The sequence below is a fragment of the Musa acuminata genome, chromosome BXJ1-1 (genome assembly GCF_036884655.1).
Source record: "Musa acuminata AAA Group cultivar baxijiao chromosome BXJ1-1, Cavendish_Baxijiao_AAA, whole genome shotgun sequence".
Lineage (NCBI taxonomy): Eukaryota > Viridiplantae > Streptophyta > Magnoliopsida > Zingiberales > Musaceae > Musa > Musa acuminata.
The window spans coordinates 11,083,438-11,104,399 of record NC_088327.1 but is presented as its reverse complement, the minus strand read 5'-3'; the positions used below and the strand labels follow the sequence as shown (position 1 = coordinate 11,104,399).

The window sequence follows — 20,962 nt, the reverse complement described above, 5'->3', positions numbered from 1 at the left end:
TCAATCGTGTAATGTTATAAGCAGATTGATGTATAGTGCAACTCAATCATGATCGAGCATGAAACTAAAGAAACAATTTAAGCGCATGATTACAGGCGATTCACAACATAATAAATTAAAAGATCTTGGCATGCAACTAAACATCAGTATCCAATGAAACAGAGCCTGATTCCTCGTTCCTCTCCTCTCCTAACGTAACAAAGAATTAATCGAATCTTATTGGCAACACTCGGCAAGCTTAATCAGCCGCCTGAGCTGGACGAATCAACCAACAAAAAGCAGAAAAAGAAAAGATATGTCGATCGAGAAGAATTATTGGCCATCTATCATGTGTTCGGCGCTCCTTATTGGCATACCCAAGGTGTTAGTACTCGTGGTACGTCTTCATCGCATCCGTGTAGGGAGGCGAGATGGCGCTGCCCATATTGTGGATGGAAGGCGAGAGCATGGACGAATCCGGATATCTGTAGAATGGCATCGATGAGCAGATGAAATCCTCAGAGGTGGGAGTGAACATTGGGATCTCTGAGAAAAAGGGATTCGGTGGCGGCAACGGTTCGAAGGCGATCGGAGAAATCGCACCGACGGAAGTCAATGATGAGCAGGTGACATGCACATCGCCCCCCAAGCTGCTATTCTCGGAGGAGGAGGATGAGTCGTCGGAAGCGGAGACAGCAGCCCGGTTGCTGTCCTTGTGCAGACGCGAAGCGTTGGCCGCGGGGGGTGCAGGTGGGAGGGAGGACGAGATGTCGTCGTTGGTGGAACGGGAGAGGCCGGTGAGTTTCTGGACGAGCGCCATGAAGTCGTGGGCCTGCGTGTGGATGACCTTGGGCGAGTGGGTGTAGATGATGACGGGGCGGTGGCGCTGCTGCTGCTGAGAGGAGGCGTTGGTGGTGGTGGAGGAAGATGAGGAGGAGGAGGAAGCCTTGTGGATGAGGTGAGAATCCTTGTGGATCTTCAGAGGGGCGGGGCGGGAGCCATGGATCTCTCTGGACGAGGGACTCATGCTGAATTGTAGGAAGAGGAAGAGGAGGGAGGGGTGGATGATTGAAGGACGGACGGACTAAGGAAGAGATGTCGATCTTTGTTCTCGTTCTGGAGAGGCTTGGCTTGCTTTGTTGGTGTTCGGTGGGGAGGCAAACGTATATATGTGCTTATATATATATAGGAAAGGAGGGAGGGTGGCGCCAGCCATGTTGACCGCAGACAAAAAGAAAGGAGGAGAAATTATTAATGGTGGGGTGGGAGAGGAATGCAGGGAAAACAGGGGAGGAAGTTGGGGTGAAGGGTACATGTTGAGTTGAGAGGGGATGGCGGAGAGAGAAGGGTGGTGGGTTATGGATTTGGAGCCTTGTTATTAGGGGAGGGAGTTCGGATCACGTACAACATCTTTGCATTTGCATGTGGGCAGTAGTCGATGTGTTCGTTGTGTGTGTTTGAGGGAAGGAGAAAGAGAGATTGATGGGCAGGTTGGTTGATGACATCAGATATTGGATCCAGATATATCGGATTCGGGTTGCACGTGCATGCACCCAATATAAATCCAACACACGTGCACAGATGCAGCTTCTTCCTTCCTGGAACCATTGTATATGTTTTGAACGTCGCCGGAAGACCAGTGCAAGGTTTCCCAGTTGAACTTAACATTAGTCAATAAACGTTCTCCGCAATATAATAACACTTGACATTAATTAACACCGGGCGTTGGTAGGAGAGATGGATGTTGAATCGATCAAACGCCGCATTAGTCCGACCACCGTGATCCAATTGCTGCTGCATGTCATTACTATATATCTCAATTAATTGATGTATATTAGCCGTGCTCTTTCTTGGTACTTTCGAAAGCGATGGACTTATAATAATCGTCACACACTACAGTCCAATTAACGAACACTCGTGCCATGGCATTGTTACTTTGTCGCAGGTCACTTTGGACTGTCGCGTCGGTCTGACTTCCAAACGGGAGTTCTAATAGCCCTTTTTATGTTATAGGCTAGTTTGAGTTATATTGATCATTACGGTGGGAAACGAAGAGGTTCAAAAAGCTAATCAAACATGTCAAGCCATGGCCGTGGTAACAATTACAGGCGCCGTCAATGGTGGAAGTCAACGGGATCGTCATGTATGACATGTTGCTTCATCTCGTTCGTCCCGTGGTGATTGATGCATGATAGAGAACGTAATTTAAAGTTTGATCATTCAATACGGACCACACGATTTCGTGTACCTCTTCTTCTTGGGTAAAATGTTGACCCCGCCTTAGTCAATGGTCTATCTTCTCGACTACGTGTACGTGCACATCTCTTTTCTTGTTTTCCCCCAAGTGCGTGAGCGCATCGCATGCCAAACGTCCTTTGCATGTTGGCACAGCGATGAGATGACTTCGTATCACTCCAACATTCGACGTGGCATTTAATTTGAACCTCGCTCGAGGACAGATTGATAATTACTCTCGTGTCCGTAAGGTTGCATGTAGGACTTTTGCACAGACAGAACCCGGTCCATTTTTCTCAATTGGATCCGGTCCTAAACGTGTGGGCCTAATTTTGGTTAAGCCCAATTGGCACGGCACGTATATAATATGGTCTTAGCTGCTTACAATAATATTGGTGGAATCTGCAGAGCCGGACCAAAAGATCTCGTACATCCAGTGGAGCTTCTGTTGCTAGATCTTGCCTGGCCATGGTGGCCCCCATGTGCAGCCTCCCCCATCAGCCTTCCACAGGTCATGATATCCACATGGATGGCGACTTGAGAGCCCCTGCAGTCCAAAAGGACTAAAGCTCCCTACCATTACAGCCACTATCTCAGCCTTTTCTCTGACTCTTATCTCACATCTACAAACTCTCTGCACCAAAATTTCTATGGAGGTGTTGACTCTGCCACCCTCTCGTATCAACCACATTGCTTGATGTCGGATGGATGGACTATTGATAGATATCCACATCAAGTCATACATGATTAAGATCGAATGAGATAGAACCACAATCGACCCACTGATTCTTGGAGTCTTGGTTCTGATTCAGTGTTTGGACGAAGATTTATATGTGGGCTGTGGGAAGACGACGTCGATCCATATAACTCAGACCGGCAGCCGTAATCGACACACTTACAGACAAGATAGCTGGTGATACTGACGTACCCCACACAGCACTGGACGGTAACCTACTCTACGTTGTCGTTTACCTCGTGAGCTGAGCTCACCTAAAAGATGAAGCATCTTTGGATCAAGAAGGAAGAAGATGACGATTAATAGTACGTGATTAGGTTCATCGTAGACCAAAGGAAAAGAGACTCCGGTTTGGAGGAGAGGGAAGAAAAGATGTGGCAGCATAAGGGAATCTGTGCTTTGTCTGGGGACATTCGTCCTCTCCATACATAAGTGGTTATTGCAACTGTGTATCTATCTATCACCACTTGATATGGAAATACTGAGTGGTGTCAGATGACCTTTCTGTGATCTCGAATTAATTCATCGAACAGGACAAACGACATGCAGCTTTCACTGGATTGGCCAATCATACCTCCCTTCCTCTCTATCGGCCAACGGGTAACTCCACGATCCTTCTTTTTGACAGCAAAGCTTCTGCTGCTGAAACGCCATTGCCGCTTACCAACCCTAATGAGACAGTGAGGTGAAGATTGGCTATGGGTGGAAAACGACAGGTGCTATCAGAACAGCTCATCAGCAAACACAGACACAAACGAAGGCAGGCATTGTAGATATGAAGTCGGTGCAGTACATGACCTTCTGTTTCCAGGTCGCACCACATAGTTATTAAATTGGATTAATGTGGAGGTTTATTTGTACTGCATGCGTGGTGTCAAAAAGAAGGGAAATCAAACGACGTTGGGACGACACAGCATGACAGAGAGCCGGGATTGTTACCGAGGTGCAGGTGCAGCTGCAGGTGCTCGACGAGCGTCTGGCAATGCGAGACAAAGTGAAGACGCAGAAGGGAAGATGTCAAATCACGTGAGGTATGGTCACAGTAAAAGCCTCCTTCGCAGTGACATTAATATCCCAGCCGAAAGCATCATCCAAGTCCACCACTGTCAGCGATGCATGTGGCAGCAGCAACATTGTCCATCACATGCTGTCGCGTCACGCAGGAGCCACTTCTCTCTATATCGTCTTGCTTCTCTGTTCACTATTACCGTAAGGTTGCCGCGAATTAAAAGAGAATATGGTATCTTATTCCTGCATGCACGCTGACTTGCAACCAAGATGCCTCTGGTTTTATCAGTAATTCAATGAAGCAATGAAGGTTGTTCCCATGGATTTACCAGACGAAGTCTGGCTAGCTACATCTTACGTATATAGAGGTCAATCTCTCCGTATATATGTGATGCGTGCAAGCATAACCAATGTATGTGATAGATTTTGTAGAACATTGAACCTCTGTAGCTTGGGGATCATATTAACTAGGAGGAAGAACGCAAGCGAACTTTTGTTTTCCTCGGTTAGTAGCGAGCATTTCCATCGCACACCTGTTGAGTGATTTCTGATGTTTTACTCCATCGATTACCAAAGTTAAACTGGGAAGCTTTCCTCGTTTCAACCACTGATGCAACATGACTAGAGCTAATTTGCATCGACATATATAGCTTTACTAACAACTAGTATTTCTGTAACGAAGACCGTATGAATGGTTTCATCTATCATTGTCTTTTTTTTTCTTCATTAAAGAAACAAATGTGACGGAAAATCCGTCAAAACTACTCCACCTCATGTTTTTTTTATCTGAACTAAAAGTTAATTTGCTCATACCAATAGATGATTAAGAATAAAAATGAAAATGAGATAAAGGATTCTAATTCTCAGATAAAGGGGAGGTATAGGATGAGTATCCAATATGATATATGGCCGTCACCTATATCAGAGACTGTAGATTCTTAACTGAATAACAAGCGTCACTTTTTGGAAGAGGTGCATTTGTCCAGAAATGGAAACAAAGGTAGGTGTTTGTTCATGCAGGGTGCTCACCTGATCGATCAGTCACTGATGAGGACAAAGATAAGTGTGAAGCAGCTGTGAGAGGTGAGTAGAGTAGGGTTTCGAGTGGGGAGAAGCAGCAGCAAAGGCTCCGTCCCTCTAGAGACATCGTTGTCTCATCCAAGAGACAAGTGAAAAATGACATGATCCCACATAGCCAACACTCCCTATTCTTCTAATAGTCACAGAAACCAAAGGAAGAGAGAGAAGAAAGAGAAAGCGACGGCTGTGCAGCGATGAAACTGATAGAGAACTTTCGAGTGTCTCTCGATGCCCTCGTTTTAAGACCACTGCTTTGCCTAGCTATAGTGAGTGCCTGCGGTGTCGAAGTAGAGAGTTAAACTTGCTTTTGCATCGCCATAACTTTCACCATCTCCTTTTTACCTTCTGTTGCTGGATTTCTTTGTTCGGTTGTTTCGTCCTTGGGCTTCACTTACATGTACGCCTCTTCCTTCCTTCCTTCTTTGAGGAGCATAGTTGACGACTTCGCTGCATTCCTTAATTCTGTTTTCTGGTTACAGGAGAACAGAGGTGAACTCCTTGGACCTCAACAACTTCCCGGAGGAACATGGGAAGGAAGCGTTTGACGGAAGCTCCCCTTCCACGGCCATCGACAGTAGGTTTTTAGAGGAAGAAGCATTACTCAAAACTGAAATGCATATGAAATATTAATTTCGCAGGGTTTAAGAAGAAGAAGAATGGAGGAAAGGATGAGTCTTATAAGGTATACGAGTGCCGGTTTTGCTCGCTCAAGTTCTGCAAATCTCAAGCATTGGGTGGCCATATGAACCGGCATCGACAAGGCATGAAGTTGCGCTATAAGCTTATTACGCTAATCGATCGAATTCCCTTCACTGAATATGATGCGTAGCCTGTCATGTTTAGTTCATCGTCATCTTCATTTACCTAATGCCGCATATCGTACTTCTATTCTTGATTTTAAGTAGAGAGGGAAGTCGAAACGCTGAATCGTGCTCGCCAACTCGTGTTCAGCAATGAAGGTCCGGTCGCCGCCGCCGCCGCCGTTCACATGGGGTATGAAATGAGATCACCATTAGGCGAATTATCTACCTATTCATTCTTATTGTGAATGAATCTAAATTGCTTCATTGATCCTGTTGTCGTTTTCCTCTGGGCAACAGCTTGAGCGATGCTAGTTATGGAGTCTCGCAGACTATACCTCTGGGAGATTTCCAGCACGGAGGCGACAATATCTGCGAGCAATTTCTACCAGTTTTCCACATTCCACCAACACAATCGCCACAACCGCCGCCGTTTTGTTCATGCATTGGCCCTTCCATCTCGTCACACTCAATCCCCTACATCCGAGACTACGATAATGGGCGTGTCCCAACAGCGAGGTGGCGCCACCAGCATTATGTCTCAGCGACTGCCAACTTCACGTGCTTCGGAGTTCCTCTGGCGAACACATCGCAAATGGATGGAGTGGTAGCACAAGTTGTCAGGGACAACATGAGGGGCCACTGGTAACTACGAAAGATGCAAGGAAGCGGAGCTAGCTGCAGCCATGGAACATGGCTAGTCGGTGGTTTCCTTTTCTCCATGGACTGATCCAGCTATGGATTCCGATGTTAAATTGGTCGTTCCCAGTTTTCATGAGTTCCTTTACGATCGCCATTGTCATGGAAAGGGGAGACATGAGGTGAAATCGGTGTCGGAATTCACATATTTTGTGCCTCTGCTTTGTCTCCGAGTAGCTTTGGTAAATGGATGGATGTAAAACGACGATGGATATACATATATATATATATATATATATATATATATATATATATATATATATATATATATATATATATATATATATTGCTTATTAAGAGCCTCTCACACATAACAACAACAACAACAACAATAACCTCTCACACAGGCACAGTCACTGTAAATGGCAACACCTTTGCAGAGCCAGATCTTGGTTGAAGGCTGTTAATATATATACAACATATGCAAAGGCCTCGAGATCGAATGCAGGAGTGAAGGGTTTCAACCCATATGTTTTTAGATATTTATAGAGATTTTGCAATGACTTTTTATTATTTACAACTTTATTTTAAAAATATTTTGATGTTTCTAAAATATCCCTATGTGAATATGGGTAATGAACATACACTAGTGATAACCACGAGGAACGAATGGCCTCACAAGGGCCATTAGTAGAAGCGACAACTAGTGGGCCAGTTGTTTAGGTGGTCACCAGAGCCTAATTGCCTCGAGACCCCCTAACATTGGAGGCTTCTTTGAAAGGGGCTGTGAAGGAGACCAAGGAAAAGAGTAAGCATTAATACGATGGAGGTTCACGAAGGAAAAGGCAAGGGAGCTGTAGATGCAAACAATGGAGGTGACATCAATAGTAAGCGAAGAGGCATAGAGTCGTCAAAGGGGGCGACAAGTGATGTTGGCAGCCAACTAAGAGGTGGCCAGTTGTGTTGCCTCCTTCTACACCTATCATTGAAGAAGCATTATTGAAGAAGCATTAGCTTGAATATGTCTCTCTCCTATTTATACAGATTAGGATGAAGAATTTTCCTTAACATAATAGAAGATTTCTCTCAGAGTAGAGAGATTTCCTCATATAGTTGGGGAAATCTTATCTACTATCATGCCCCTGCAATATGATGCTCTTGTCGATGATACCAATCTTGGATTGATGCAAAGAAAATAGTTTACGAGCCAGAGGCTTAATGAGTAGGGCAAGAGCAGATCGTTGCTGCTGTTGTTGCTATTGCTGCGGCTGCGATAGTGACAGCGACGACAACGGCTGCAGTTGCGACGGCAACGACGACGGCTGCAACTGCGACGACGACGACGACGACGATGACGGCTACAGCAAAGGAGAAGTTGCAGTAGAGGATGAAGCTGTAGCAATGTTGCAGTGATGCTACAACAGAGGAGGAAGCTGCAACAGAGGAGGAAGCTACAGTAGAGGAGAAAGGTATAGCAGAGGTGAAGGCAGCTACAACAGAGGTGAAGGCAGCTACAGTAGAGGTGAAGGCGTCACGTGTCGTACAACGGATAGCCATACAATGGACGAAGAGGGGAGTCCGACGGGAAAGCAAGTTCGGTGGAAAAGAGTTCCCCTCCCCTTCATTGAAGAAGCTTTATTGAAGAAGCTTTAGCTTAATATATTGGTAGTAAGTAGAGAAGCACAATGAAATCTCATATATTTCATTATGCTTCTTTCTCGAGATACTCTGCTCTTTAGATTAAGTGATGATGAGAGATAAAAGTGACGAGGTGAAAACGACGAACGAGGGACGAAGGCGAGGGCACGTTTTGCTCAACTCAATCTCTCTCAAACTGCTATACTCTGATCTCTCCCGAGCTACTCTCTCTCCTGATCGAGGGTGAGGGCAATAGATGAGGGGTGGATGCTACGAAGTGAATAATCTCATTTTCTCATTTTTTGATAAATAAATAGTATTTTGTAGGAGCAAATAAAAAAGAGGATATTCCATTAAAAAAAGGGTGAAAACTTGAGATTAATTTGTGGTTCTTATTTTGTATCATTTTTTTAACAATAAAAATAAATATATTAATAAAGATTAAGAAACAACCCAATACCATCGGTTTATGTATCTAAAGAATGCGTCTCCTCAACCAAGATAATAGACATTCGAAATATTGTAGAGTGTTACTTATATATTCCTTTTGAAATTTATTTTCTTCCATAAATATCACATTAAACCGCGTAAAAGACTTTCTTTCATGAACTTAAACTTAGGTCATATTCTGTTTATTTATTTATTTATTATTATTATTTACAATCATCAAAAATAAAAAGTTCCTCAATGTTCGCAATATATGTACTCAGATTTCAACCGATAGAAACCGTTGACACGCTCGAGTCAATCGTGCTTATCGTCCGATCACCATCGCCTCGCAGCTGAGTCAAAACTCGTTGGCTCTCCGCCTCAACAGCCACGCAGAATAGTGACGTAGTAGCCCGTAGATTGGACGCTTCTCTTATGCATGAAATGCTCTCTTATGCATGAAATGCTCATTTTTCTCGTACTGGATTGGAAAATCCTACACGGCGCAAAAGAGAATATGTTTCTCTTATGCATGAAATGCTAATTTTTCTCGTACTGGATTGGAAAATCCTACACGGCGCAAAAGAGAAAATAATAGAGATTCATGAGACATTTTGTCATCCAATTGGAGAGGAACACAGTGGATCGCTTACTGCAAGTGATTTTTATGGCCATTTTTATGAACACAGTGGATTCCTATTGTGGCCGGTCGTATTGCCAAGGCTTCAACACTGGTTTATGGCCGATCAAAAACGCTTGATCTCGGACGACAACGTCCGTCACTCGTGTGTCACGTCCATTTCCGTGCACCCTGTAGGTTTTTCGCCTTAGCGTCAAGAAGCTGGCGACTCCAAGATAGGAGATGCATGCATTCTACTTTGCTTTCCCCGCGAGACGCGTGCAAGTATGACCATGTTAGAGAAGTTCATGTTTGGTTCTCCGACCGTGTGGGTCTTTATATGCTACCATGATCTCATCCAGTTACACACTGTGTGGAGAATGATAAATATGCTGTTCGTGGGGGCATTCAATTAATTTTCAAGAACACGATAACATCGCTTGTATATTATATAAGTCCAATTGCCGCAGCCATCATTTAACTCAACATTTAAGACCTAAATAGTTGGTTTTATATTTTTATTAATTTGTGAAGTAGGGAAAGAAGAGCTCATAAGTTGGTCTGATCATTCTTACCCTCAAATGTGCTTTTTTGAGTTCACGAGTTTCGAAATAATAAAATCGTATTAGTACACCTGTTACTCAAAGCGAATAATTTCTTACGAGACCATCGCATCAATGATTGATAAAATATTAATTTATCAAATTAGTGCTAGAAAGATGGCCCTAAGCCATTGACTTCCCTAAGTGAGGGAGTGCTGATAAAGACATTTAGCCCTACATTGGTTGAGGAGTAGAGGAGCTAAGAGCTCATAAGTCCTTTTTGAGTTCCAAAAGAGTAAAATCATACGACTACGCCCACCATTCAAAACGAATAATTCCTCACAAGTCCATCACACCAATGACTGATCAAATATTAGCATATCAGTTTCTTATCATTGCCAAAGTTCAAGGAGATTAGTATATATGTATTATTCTCGTTATAATTAATGTCATTATTGTTACTTAGATGAGTTTGTATGATTTTGTCCTTTTAGGATTGAAGATAACTTTAGCACTTGTAAGATTTTAATAGTTAATAAGACCTTTTTTTCTAACACCAAAAATGATTGAAAGAATATTGATGGTTAACTTGATATCGACCAACTCAACTTGGTTTGAGCCTAATCTATGCAGAAAGTGTTGAAGGCACTTGATGTTTTAAGCTCTCGAGGAAGAGTTGTCTCAAAGCACTTTTCTTACACAAAGTCTGATATCGAGAATGAGTTCTTAACATGAACCCTTCGATGAGAAAATTAGCCTGATATACATTCAAGAGTAGTGATATATTTTGCATAATAAAAAAATAAGGAACCCATGATAAAATAACTCATAGTATTTATGTAACAACTTATTCCTAATCTCACCCATACCCTACATATATTACTTTTTAATTCTTTTAGTGTTATCACTAGGAGTATAGTAAAAAATTAGACAATCTAAGAAGTAAAACAAATTAATTTACTAAAAAAATGATAGAGTTCCCTTTTAGATTTTAACACTTGTGCATAATTATAACCTTTAACTAAAAGAAAAATATAACCACATAATATATCTAAAAGTTATACACATATAAATACTCACAAGTCATCGTTAATATTTGCACTAGGCTTGCATGTGCTTACTTCTAATCCAATCACTTGGGTAGAGTACTAGTATCTTTACTTATAAAATAGGATATATATTGAGTAATCACTCAATAAATATTTTTTTTAAATCATCAATATAAAATATTTAATAATAAACACATCATCATATAACTTCTTCGGTAAGCATAACTATACAACATAACTTATGCAATATAAAAAGGTAAAATTCTACGTCGAAATAATTTAAAATACTTATATGGATATTTTTATATCCCATATCATAATATATATATATATATATATATATATATATATATATATATATATATATATATATATATATATATTACATATGGTAATATATTCGTGAGCTCTGACACCGCACATCAAAGAAAACATGTGCATTCTCATATCGCACAATCATCATATATACATACATATAATATATTTTTATTTTAATTCTTATATTTCCGTGCTTACAAAATATATACACTCATTTTTCTCTTATGTCTAGTTAATGATAATCATATCATTTCAAACATATTTTCTAAAATATATTATGAATATGATAATTTATACAATCACTATTTTACAATAAATAAAACTTATACTTAACTAATTTTACTCAAAAATAAAAATAATAATAAAAGACTATATTTATTAATGATCCAGCATACTAGGGAGTAGTACACATATCGAATTGAGAGCATAGTATCACGAAATACTTTAATCAAGAAACATATCTATTTAATTAATAATTTATAATAATTTATAATAATAATTTATAAATTTTTTTGGATAAAGTTCTAAACTAAATAGACTATGCTCAACCTAAAAATTTATCTAAATATTATCATTAATTATTTATAATACACTATATAATCAAATAAACTAGTTAGTATCATTTAAACCATCACATAATTTTGTAAAAAAAATTTACTTCACCGTTTTAACTGACCAAACAATCTTGAATTTTTATGAAATTTTGTGAAAACCTAGGAACTATATAAAACTAAATACACACTAATTTTTAAATTCAAATATAATCATTAGAGGCTAAATTATCCTCCTAATTCACTACCAATACCTATTTTGAAATTGAGTTGGACTATTTGAAATTATAAACGTCATATCTTGGTTCACAAATGTGATATTCACTCAATTTCAAATCTCACAAAACCATAAATAAATTTTTTTAAATATATCAAAGGCACAGAGTCTAATCATATCACTAAAAGAGTCAATTCAGATAGAATAGAATCTCTTTTCAGAAAATAAAATATTTTGAGTACCTCATATTGGGCCACCCATAACTCTGTAGCCATACTAGAAGTTTTAGAATCACAAAAGAATTATACAAAATATATCTAAAAATTAAATATTAATTTAAAGTGTAGGTTACTCAATGGTAGCTGAAAACATTAGTATATAATCTATAAAACTAAAATATTAGATATAGTAAAGGAAGAATTGGGCTTTCTTACCTCAACCATCTTTATAACTAAGGTTTCCTAGTCTCTATGAGAAAAACTAAAAAAATAGTGAAAGAAGAAAATAAAGGACCATGAGTTATCAAGTTGGTAAAGAGGATAAAACCAAAATTATTGAGAAACCACAAAGAGCATCACATGTGTAGTGGAAAGTAAAAACAAAAACTAGTTTCCTAAAACAATATTATCTAATCGTCGTGCGAAGATTGTGAGTGAAAAACTCGAAAGCGATAAAACCGCATAACTACATAAAGTGGTTGAGACATTCTCATATAGGGGAGATCATACATCCCTTAATTTGTAGATCTCAGTCTGTGGATGAAGGAGCTCTTGCAAACTCTTCTATAGGGTGATCTACACGGCAGATACGACGACAACACACCTCTTCACGCAACACGTTCTTTCCTCGCGTTCGTGCATTATCACACCACAATAACCAAGGTGGGATTAGTCCCTCTTGTTGTCCTCTCGCACCAGAGAAGAGATAGTCAACTAGAGAAAGAGGTAGGGAGGAGGTGAAGGAGATGGTGACAATAGGGATTTAGCCAATGATCCTTTAAGCCCCAACTCCTATATACAAAGATCCCTCTTTACTTATCCTAATGGATCTGCCTTAATGTGTATTAGATCTTCATCCAATTATTCTAGCTTAATGAATATTAGATCATCCAACAACCACTATAAACTATTAAGTCTCACTCAATGGATTCAATAAAATAAGGACTTATTGGATATTTTATATTCAATCCTTTACTTGTCACGTTATTCACCATATGTGTGTGACCCTCTAGGCCCAATATCGAGCTGATTGTGAGTTGCACTTATTAGAACTTATTCTAACTCATTGAATTATTATTCCAATAATAATTCACTTAACTAATCGACTTTGGATGTACTAAGCCACTGTGTCATAATCCCTAGATGATATAGGAGGATATAATCCGTTGAACATATATGCCCTTAGTTATAGTGTATTTATAGTCCCTCATATATCTAATATCCCAAAGATCATATATTGGGCATGGTGCTATCAAGTTCGTACGAAATATATTCAAGTCTCACTCTAATTAGATTCTCTTGAATAACTCGTTATCTCTAAATCTGAATCTCACACTTATCAAATTCATCATAATTTAATTGACCCTATCTAGGGATTTTCCTAAGTGAGAGCTCACGAGATATTTCTCTCATGATATCGAAAGTGAATGATCTTTTATTGACGCTCAATTACCTTCGTAAGGTTAGTTGTCGTTCTCAATGACCATTTGTACTAAATTCAAAAGTTTCAAACCTACAAGTCTGGTATCAAAGAACGAAGTACTCAAATAATACATCTTTGATGTCTCAAGTCTAAGGATCAGACATACAACTAGGACTGCGGAATCATTATTTTACGTTAAGGTATTATTAACCATCTAACATTCCGTAAGCGAATCATTCGGTGAACTCATTCTCTAATGAGCACTTGTGCTATATCATTATTGTTCCCACATAAGCAGCTATGAGATCAACTACTTTCATCATATGGATGGGTATATAATACACCGATCTGTCCGGCTATTTTGATATCTCTCTCGAGTAATTTATGACCGAAATATTTAACGATCTATGTTCATAGGCAAATTGGTCTCACTATCATGATCTAATTCTCATTGCATAAATCTAAAGATATCACAATATATATTTATCACATAATAAAAATAAAAAATAATAATAATAACAACAATAAAAAAAGATTGTGCATTATATCACACGTGTCATCAATCACGTAATTAGCTTTTTAGACACATGTAACTAGCAAAAATATAATATATATATATATATATATATATATATATATATATATATATATATATATATATATATATATATATATATACTTAATAAGTTATCTTAAAGTATAAGAGTAGAGGGTTGAATCCTATTGGACGTTATTTTAAGTTTTTTTATTAATATAATTATAAGATTTTAATAACTTTAATTAAGTATTATTTTATTTGATAAATATTATTTTTTTTATCTAAATATATCTCACTTATGTATCTCAATAAGTTTAGTATAACACTCTTCTTTAATTTAGATTTTTTATTTAATTTTTTATTACTCCATCCAATAGATAAACGACTTATTATTCCTCACACATCCTTACTTTAATCATATTCAAACTCATCGAGCTTTTGCGATTCACTTAAGGTCAATTAGAATTGAATCGTCACTTCTAATCATTATATGTATTATTATTATTATTATTATTATTATTATTATTATTATTATTATTATTATAACTTAATCTAATATTTAAATTCGTTAGCATACTTAAACTTATTATGTCGAATGCCCTTACCTTTTTTTTAATAAAATATACTTAAAGTAAATATTGATCCTTATGCATGTTCAACCAAATTTTCTTACAATATTGAGAATAATAGTTTTAGAAAGAATATATTTCAACTTTAAATGTTGACAACATGAACATATTATTTATCATTATAACTTAATTTAATATTATAACTTAATTATATGTATTATTATTATTATAACTTAATTTAATATTTAAATTCGTTAGCATACTTAATACAGGATTATAACTTAATTATATGTATTATTATTATTATAACTTAATTTAATATTTAAATTCGTTAGATATTTTATTATAAATAATAAATAATAAATACAGGATTCGAACTTACAATCTTATGATAAACTATTAAAGTTCTTCCCATCTAACTAAATGATACTTTCAATTATTATTTTTTTTACCGATACAATACAAATTAAGTAGTAAGAGAATGATGATGAAGAAAATTAAAAAAATCTATTTCGTTGCAATCAAAATCTGAAAAATGTGTTACACAACAATGATGAAGAAACTGCGTCGCTCTCGTTTTTGCCATTCATTTGTAAGAACATGAATTGATTCACGCGGAAGACGCAATAGGAGACTCTGTTTTGGAGACTCTGATTCATCCTCCAACATGCGGACATCTATCTACGTGATCCCATGATGACAATGATCGATCAATCCTACATCCACCTTCCAAGCTTATATAGTCCGCAACTCCTTCCCCTTCCACCCGTCTGCTCCATCGCACTCGCTCGTTCTTCCGCTCCGTTTGCAAGCCAGCTTTCTTTTGGAGCCTTTCTGCCTGTAGAGAGAGAATTTGCTTTAAGTTGCAAGTTGTCGATACCAGATGAGGAAGAGCTGCAACGGATGTCGAATCCTACGGAAGGGCTGCAGCGACGGGTGCACCATCCGGCCCTGCCTGCAGTGGATCAAGAACCCCGAGGCGCAGGCCAACGCCACCGCCTTCCTCGCCAAGTTCTACGGCCGCGCCGGACTCGTCAACCTCATCAACGCCGGCACCGAACACCTCCGCCCTGGTATGTATATATCTCTTGCGTCAGGAGGAATTTGAGTGATGATGATCGTTCTACTGTAAAGGCTGGGAGTTGAAAGCGTCGTGCGTGTGTCTCTTTGTCAGCCATATTCCGGTCGCTGTTGTTCGAGGCTTGTGGGCGGATCGTTAACCCGGTATATGGCTCGGTGGGATTGCTTTGGTCCGGCAGCTGGCAGCTGTGCCAGGCGGCCGTCGAGGCGGTGCTCAAGGGGGCGCCCATCATCCAGATCTCGTCCGACTCCGCCGCTGGCGCTATTCCGGCGTTGAAGGCCCACGACATCCGCCATGTGTCCAAGAACCTCAGCGCCGGTGTCGTACCCGGGGACCTCCACGAGGTCGCCCCCAAGTCACGGACCCGATTCAAGCGCTCGGCCGGAAGTCCAGCTGCGCTGGTCGTCTCGAAGCCGGGGCTCTTCCGACGGGCGGCGAGCCACGAAACGGAGGAGGAGGCTAGCCGCGAGGACGGGAGCGCGTTCTCGGCGGAGGGATCGCACGTGATCCTGGGGGAGCCGGAGGGCGTACGGCTGGACCTGAGGCTTGGCATGGAGCCGGAGAACCGGACCGGGGAAAGAGGAGCGGAGGCGAAAGTGCGGGGCGCGTCGCCGTCGGACGCGCGACCGGTGGGGCCGGGGCTCAGCTTAGCGGCATGACCCGTGGAAGTGTGGTTGCGGTCGGACCTTCCATTCTCTTACTCTCGGGGCCCGCAGCGGCATGCGAGTGGGTGGACCGGAAGTAACCTCAGTTCGACGCTTAGCGGGGTTTAATTTTGTTTTAACCTCCCTCCCTCATAAAATGTGTAGCGTTCGCCGCCGCCGCCGCCGCCGTCTATTTCGATGCGGTGTGGATGGGGCTATAATGTAGTCTGGCATCATATTAGGTTCATTTTTCATAGGGGTGTCACGAGCTCGTCCTACATAAGTTTGGCATGGAGGGATGGACAGCGTTGCAGCCGCCGTCATCTTCCTCGACATCCATTTTGCGTGATGTAATTCGAACGTCGAAAGCAGGTTCTCGACGCTTCCACTAGCTGTCTTCTGGTGCATGGCCCCTGTCACGTATACGGCAAATGGACAACTGTGAGTTGATGTGAAGGTGGCATCGATGCAGAGCCTTCCTCCACCTCACGTCCATTTCCCGGTTGCTTAATAGGCGATGGGTGCATCGGGCATGATCGCAGTTGGAGGGCGGTAACTAAACTCGTAGGTCTCGTGCGGCGCCGTGCGTCAACTCACAGCTCGGACATGGTGTTCATTCGAGTCGCAATACACAAGATAAGTAGTAGGAAGCATGTATCGTCGCTTCATTCAGGAAATAAATGCATGCTCTTTGGTTTAAAGTATGGTCCACGCAGGCCCATCAGACCGACTGATAGGAGCAATTAGATCAAAGGCCAGACCTAGATTTGTTGTTGTCTTGTGCACACTCCGTATGGGGCTATGCACACAGACATGGATCGTATGGGGTGGATTGGCTCAGATGAATCTCCAATGATCGAAGCGTGGGTTCGGTCTTGATTCAGATGCTAGAATACTTGCTTGGTGGCGGCGATTTGGACATTATACGTGATAACAGCTAAGAATTCTGCTGATAACAGTTAAGTGTTTTCCAACTACATAAGGAAATACCGTAGTTCTATCGAGGAAAATTCATCTAACATCATACCACAAGATTTGTTCTATCGAGGAATATACACATAGACATGGATCGTATGGGTTGGATTGGCTCACAGATGAATCTCCAATTATCGCAGTTGGAAATCTTTCCTCCGAATGGGTATAAATAGAGAGTACCATATCAAAAACAAATAACATCTTCTTTATTTCATTTCTAATATGGTATCAGAGCTAAATTTGTCTTAGCAAGATTTCCTCGACGACGACTCTGATCTCGCAGCCATCGCTGCTACTGCAGCACTCTCTCTCTTTCTGTTTTCCTTCAACTTGCAGCTGCAGAAAACCTTCATTCATTAAAGTCGAAGCCATCTCCATCAACATCATTAACGTCGTCTCGTTCATTTCTAACACGTCTGTCATCTGAGGCAAGCAGCAGCAGATGATAGCAAGAGAGTTATAGCGTACAGAGGCAGTCTTGTCATTAATCTTCAGCTTCCTTTTCGTCAACCTTCAACGATCTGAGCTTCCTCAAAGTACAAATCTACGGTTCCTTCTCCCCTGCACAAAGCGAATTGAAATTTCTGGTAGACTTTGACTCCACACTTTCATCAATATCCCTCCGAGGGAATTGAAACTGTTGAGTTGACCCATTTTAAAGAAGAATCCAGTCACTCCTACACCAGCATTTCTAACAGTATGTTGGGCACGCAATTGAATGGACATAATGGAGCCTTCAGCTATGCAAAGAAGTTAAGAACAACACTGTGATAATAATGGAGCAACATTGCTGCTACGCCAATTGGACTTATTTGTTGTCTTTTGCTATCATTCATCAATCAATCGTACGTAATAATAACCTTGGTGTTTCACACAACTCCTGGAGTAATCCAAGTCCCTTCTCTCGTCACCAACATATATAATGCTTTGCATTACCTCGGTCATCTAATCCGGCAAATGTTAAATTATATGACTCACAGTTAAGATAAAGATATATTAAAATTCGATCAATAAAAAAAAATATAATCCTCGAAGGTTATTATTAAAATTTATTTTAAAAAATAAAAAGAGAGAAGAAAAGTAGTTTTTTTTTTTGGTGTATATATACTTAACGATGTTCGAGGTATTTGACTCGATAATATTCTTCGAATGTACAGACTTTGTTCTTTAAATAGATTAACTAAATTATTTTATGTACGACAGTTTAATCTAATAATAAAAGAATGCAGTGTCTAATTTCGATCTCCTCTTCCACACAATAATGACAACATGAATTATTGCAAGAACAGGAGATGGTGTTCTTCATAACTGAAGAGCGAGAGGAAATAGAGAAACAGTGCAAGTGATGATGGAATAACGGAGGTAAAAAGAGGAGATTGTGTGGAAGTGACTAAACGAGGGAGACAAGGCCTGGTAAAGAGATGATGGAGGCAGCTGGGGGGGCCATCAAGAATGGTGGGCGAATAAAAGATGATGATCACGGGATGATGACATGTAGATGAGGTAAGAATGATAGGGTAAATGGTATATATGGACGACGATATAACATGCTGGTCGTATACATGTACATATGGATATGGATATACACACGGAGAAAATGGCACCTACGTAATATTAGATACACGTATAGGTATATATATGTTATACCATTGGAACGAATAAGCCTCAAGACATGTGAATCTACAAGTAGCACCGTACGGGGTTGCCCTATAAATAGGGAAGATCGCATCAGCATTACCGCGTGTGGATTCACATGTTTTGGAGCATCAGCGCCATGCCACGTTCAATACGCAAATTGAGGAAACAATGTCGGCGCAACACCCTCCGCCTTAATCGGCTCCGTACCTCCTCGCCCCCAACAAAACGCCATGGACATTGACGGATGCAAACCCAATCTTCAAAGACGAAACGCTAAGGGCTCCTTCGAGAGAGCTCAGCATAGCGTAGCGTCGCTTAGCTTCTTCTTCTTCTTCTTCCTCCTCCTCCCATCTACCTCGCCGCCCTTGCATTAATGTACATATTGTTGGCAAAGAAGCTCCACACTTTCTGTTCGGCTCATGTCATCGGTGGCCGCCGCGAGGAGGAGGAGGAGAAGAAGGTTTCTCTTTTGTCTAATGATCCTTTGTAGCGTGTGGGTGTTCTTCCGACTCCAGGAAGGGGCAGAGGAAATTCCCATGTTCCGAAGAAGGCTGGGGTTCATACTACACAAGGAGACGGCGGCGGTGACCGGAAAGAGGCCCACTCCATTGAAGTCGCCACCAGCGGGAACCGACGACCGTTTCAACGACAGCAAGCGACAGGCACCGAGCTGCCCTGATCCCCTCCACAACCGATAGCTTGCCTTCCCAGGAGATCTGCTGTAATCAACTTGTAGAGGTTCCTTCCCTCCCCTTGTGTTTCTCGCTGTCCTCCCCCGTTCCCAACGTGCTTGAGCCTCTTTGAAGGGAGAAGGGTGAAGGACGTAGATCGCTGCTTTTATTGTTTCTGCCGTTTTGGCTTGGATATTTGTGGAGCACAGGTAGATTTGAAGCGTTAGAATATTAGAATCAAACAAGGCACCGTAATTATTGATGAATCTATTGCGTTTTGTTGGATTTGTTGCATCTTTCAGTTTGAGTGCACGGGAGTAGTAACCATAAAGTGGCTTTCCTTTTTGATTTCTCATGCTATCGAGATTCACAAAGGAGACCGATGCAATTCTTTTATTACAGATTCCAACCCCCGCGGGTTTGAACGAAGAAAAGGAATATAAATCGAAAGAAATATTATGATTAGTATGGCAAATAGGGAAATTTCCTTATATTTCTTCTGTTTTCTAAAATTTTATTTTGGGGTGTTGACTGGCGACCGGGTTGCGATAACAGTTCATGCCGACACCAGCAACGAAAAGGTCAAAGAGCCACGACCATCTCTGGACTTGGTAAAAGATGTCAAATCCACATGTTTGGAAGCTTGTAGATTCTCTGAGTAATAATGCTGATGCTTCGACGTGGCACATGATGATGACTACGAGTAAGGGGATATATATATATATATATATATATATATATATATATATATATATAAATATATAAAAGAACATCTTTAAGAGTAAAAATGTCATGTCAGCACGTAAACTACAGGATGTTTGTCCGTTCAACTCGATCGTGGAGAGTAGCGAATGACGGAGGAGCTGTTTAAGATGCTGCAAGAAAAGTGAAGGCATCCGGTCTTAGCGCTTTCTTTGGCTTCGCTCCCCTTCTATGGTGCTTTTTTTGTTTTTCTATGGATCACTTCGATGGTTGAAGATAAAATAAATGAATCCTTGGAATCATATATGCACTGGTGGAATGACGTGACGCCAATCGGACAACCCGAATCATGATATGATGATGGTGATGATGTTGTGGTGGTGGATTGAGAGGGTTGAGACGGGTGGAATTTAGATCTTATGTCGTATGAGTAGTTCTTTTGCTGTGAAAACCTCGCCTGAGTGATGTGTCTCGCGGAAGACATTTGAAATGCGATTGAGTATAGGCATTGAGAAATGAGCTTTTGTTTGTCGAGTTTCCAACACATATCTATGAAACGAGTAGTACTCTGGACTCGTATCGCTTGTATTATTATTATATGCAAGGCATTTGAAGTGCCAATTGCAAACGCAATCACAGTGTCTCCTATGCCTTGCCATTTAT

At 40.5% G+C, this 20,962-nt stretch overlaps 2 protein-coding genes across 2 annotated transcripts; one reads left to right on the top strand and one right to left on the bottom strand.

Moving 5' to 3' along the window:
* Positions 1 to 70: 70 nt before the first annotated feature.
* LOC135680585 (VQ motif-containing protein 20-like) lies at positions 71 to 1,181 on the bottom strand. Its single transcript, XM_065194614.1, has one exon. The coding sequence runs from the start codon at positions 1,004 to 1,006 to the stop codon at positions 365 to 367; it is 642 nt and encodes a 213-aa protein (XP_065050686.1). The 5' UTR covers positions 1,007 to 1,181; the 3' UTR covers positions 71 to 364.
* Positions 1,182 to 15,217: 14,036 nt separating this feature from the next.
* Positions 15,218 to 16,567, top strand: LOC135680579 (LOB domain-containing protein 41-like). Its single transcript, XM_065194604.1, has 2 exons — positions 15,218 to 15,661; positions 15,763 to 16,567. Exons 1-2 carry the CDS (start codon positions 15,472 to 15,474, stop codon positions 16,326 to 16,328), a joined length of 756 nt encoding a protein of 251 aa, XP_065050676.1. The 5' UTR covers positions 15,218 to 15,471; the 3' UTR covers positions 16,329 to 16,567.
* The last annotated feature ends 4,395 nt before the right edge of the window (positions 16,568 to 20,962 follow it).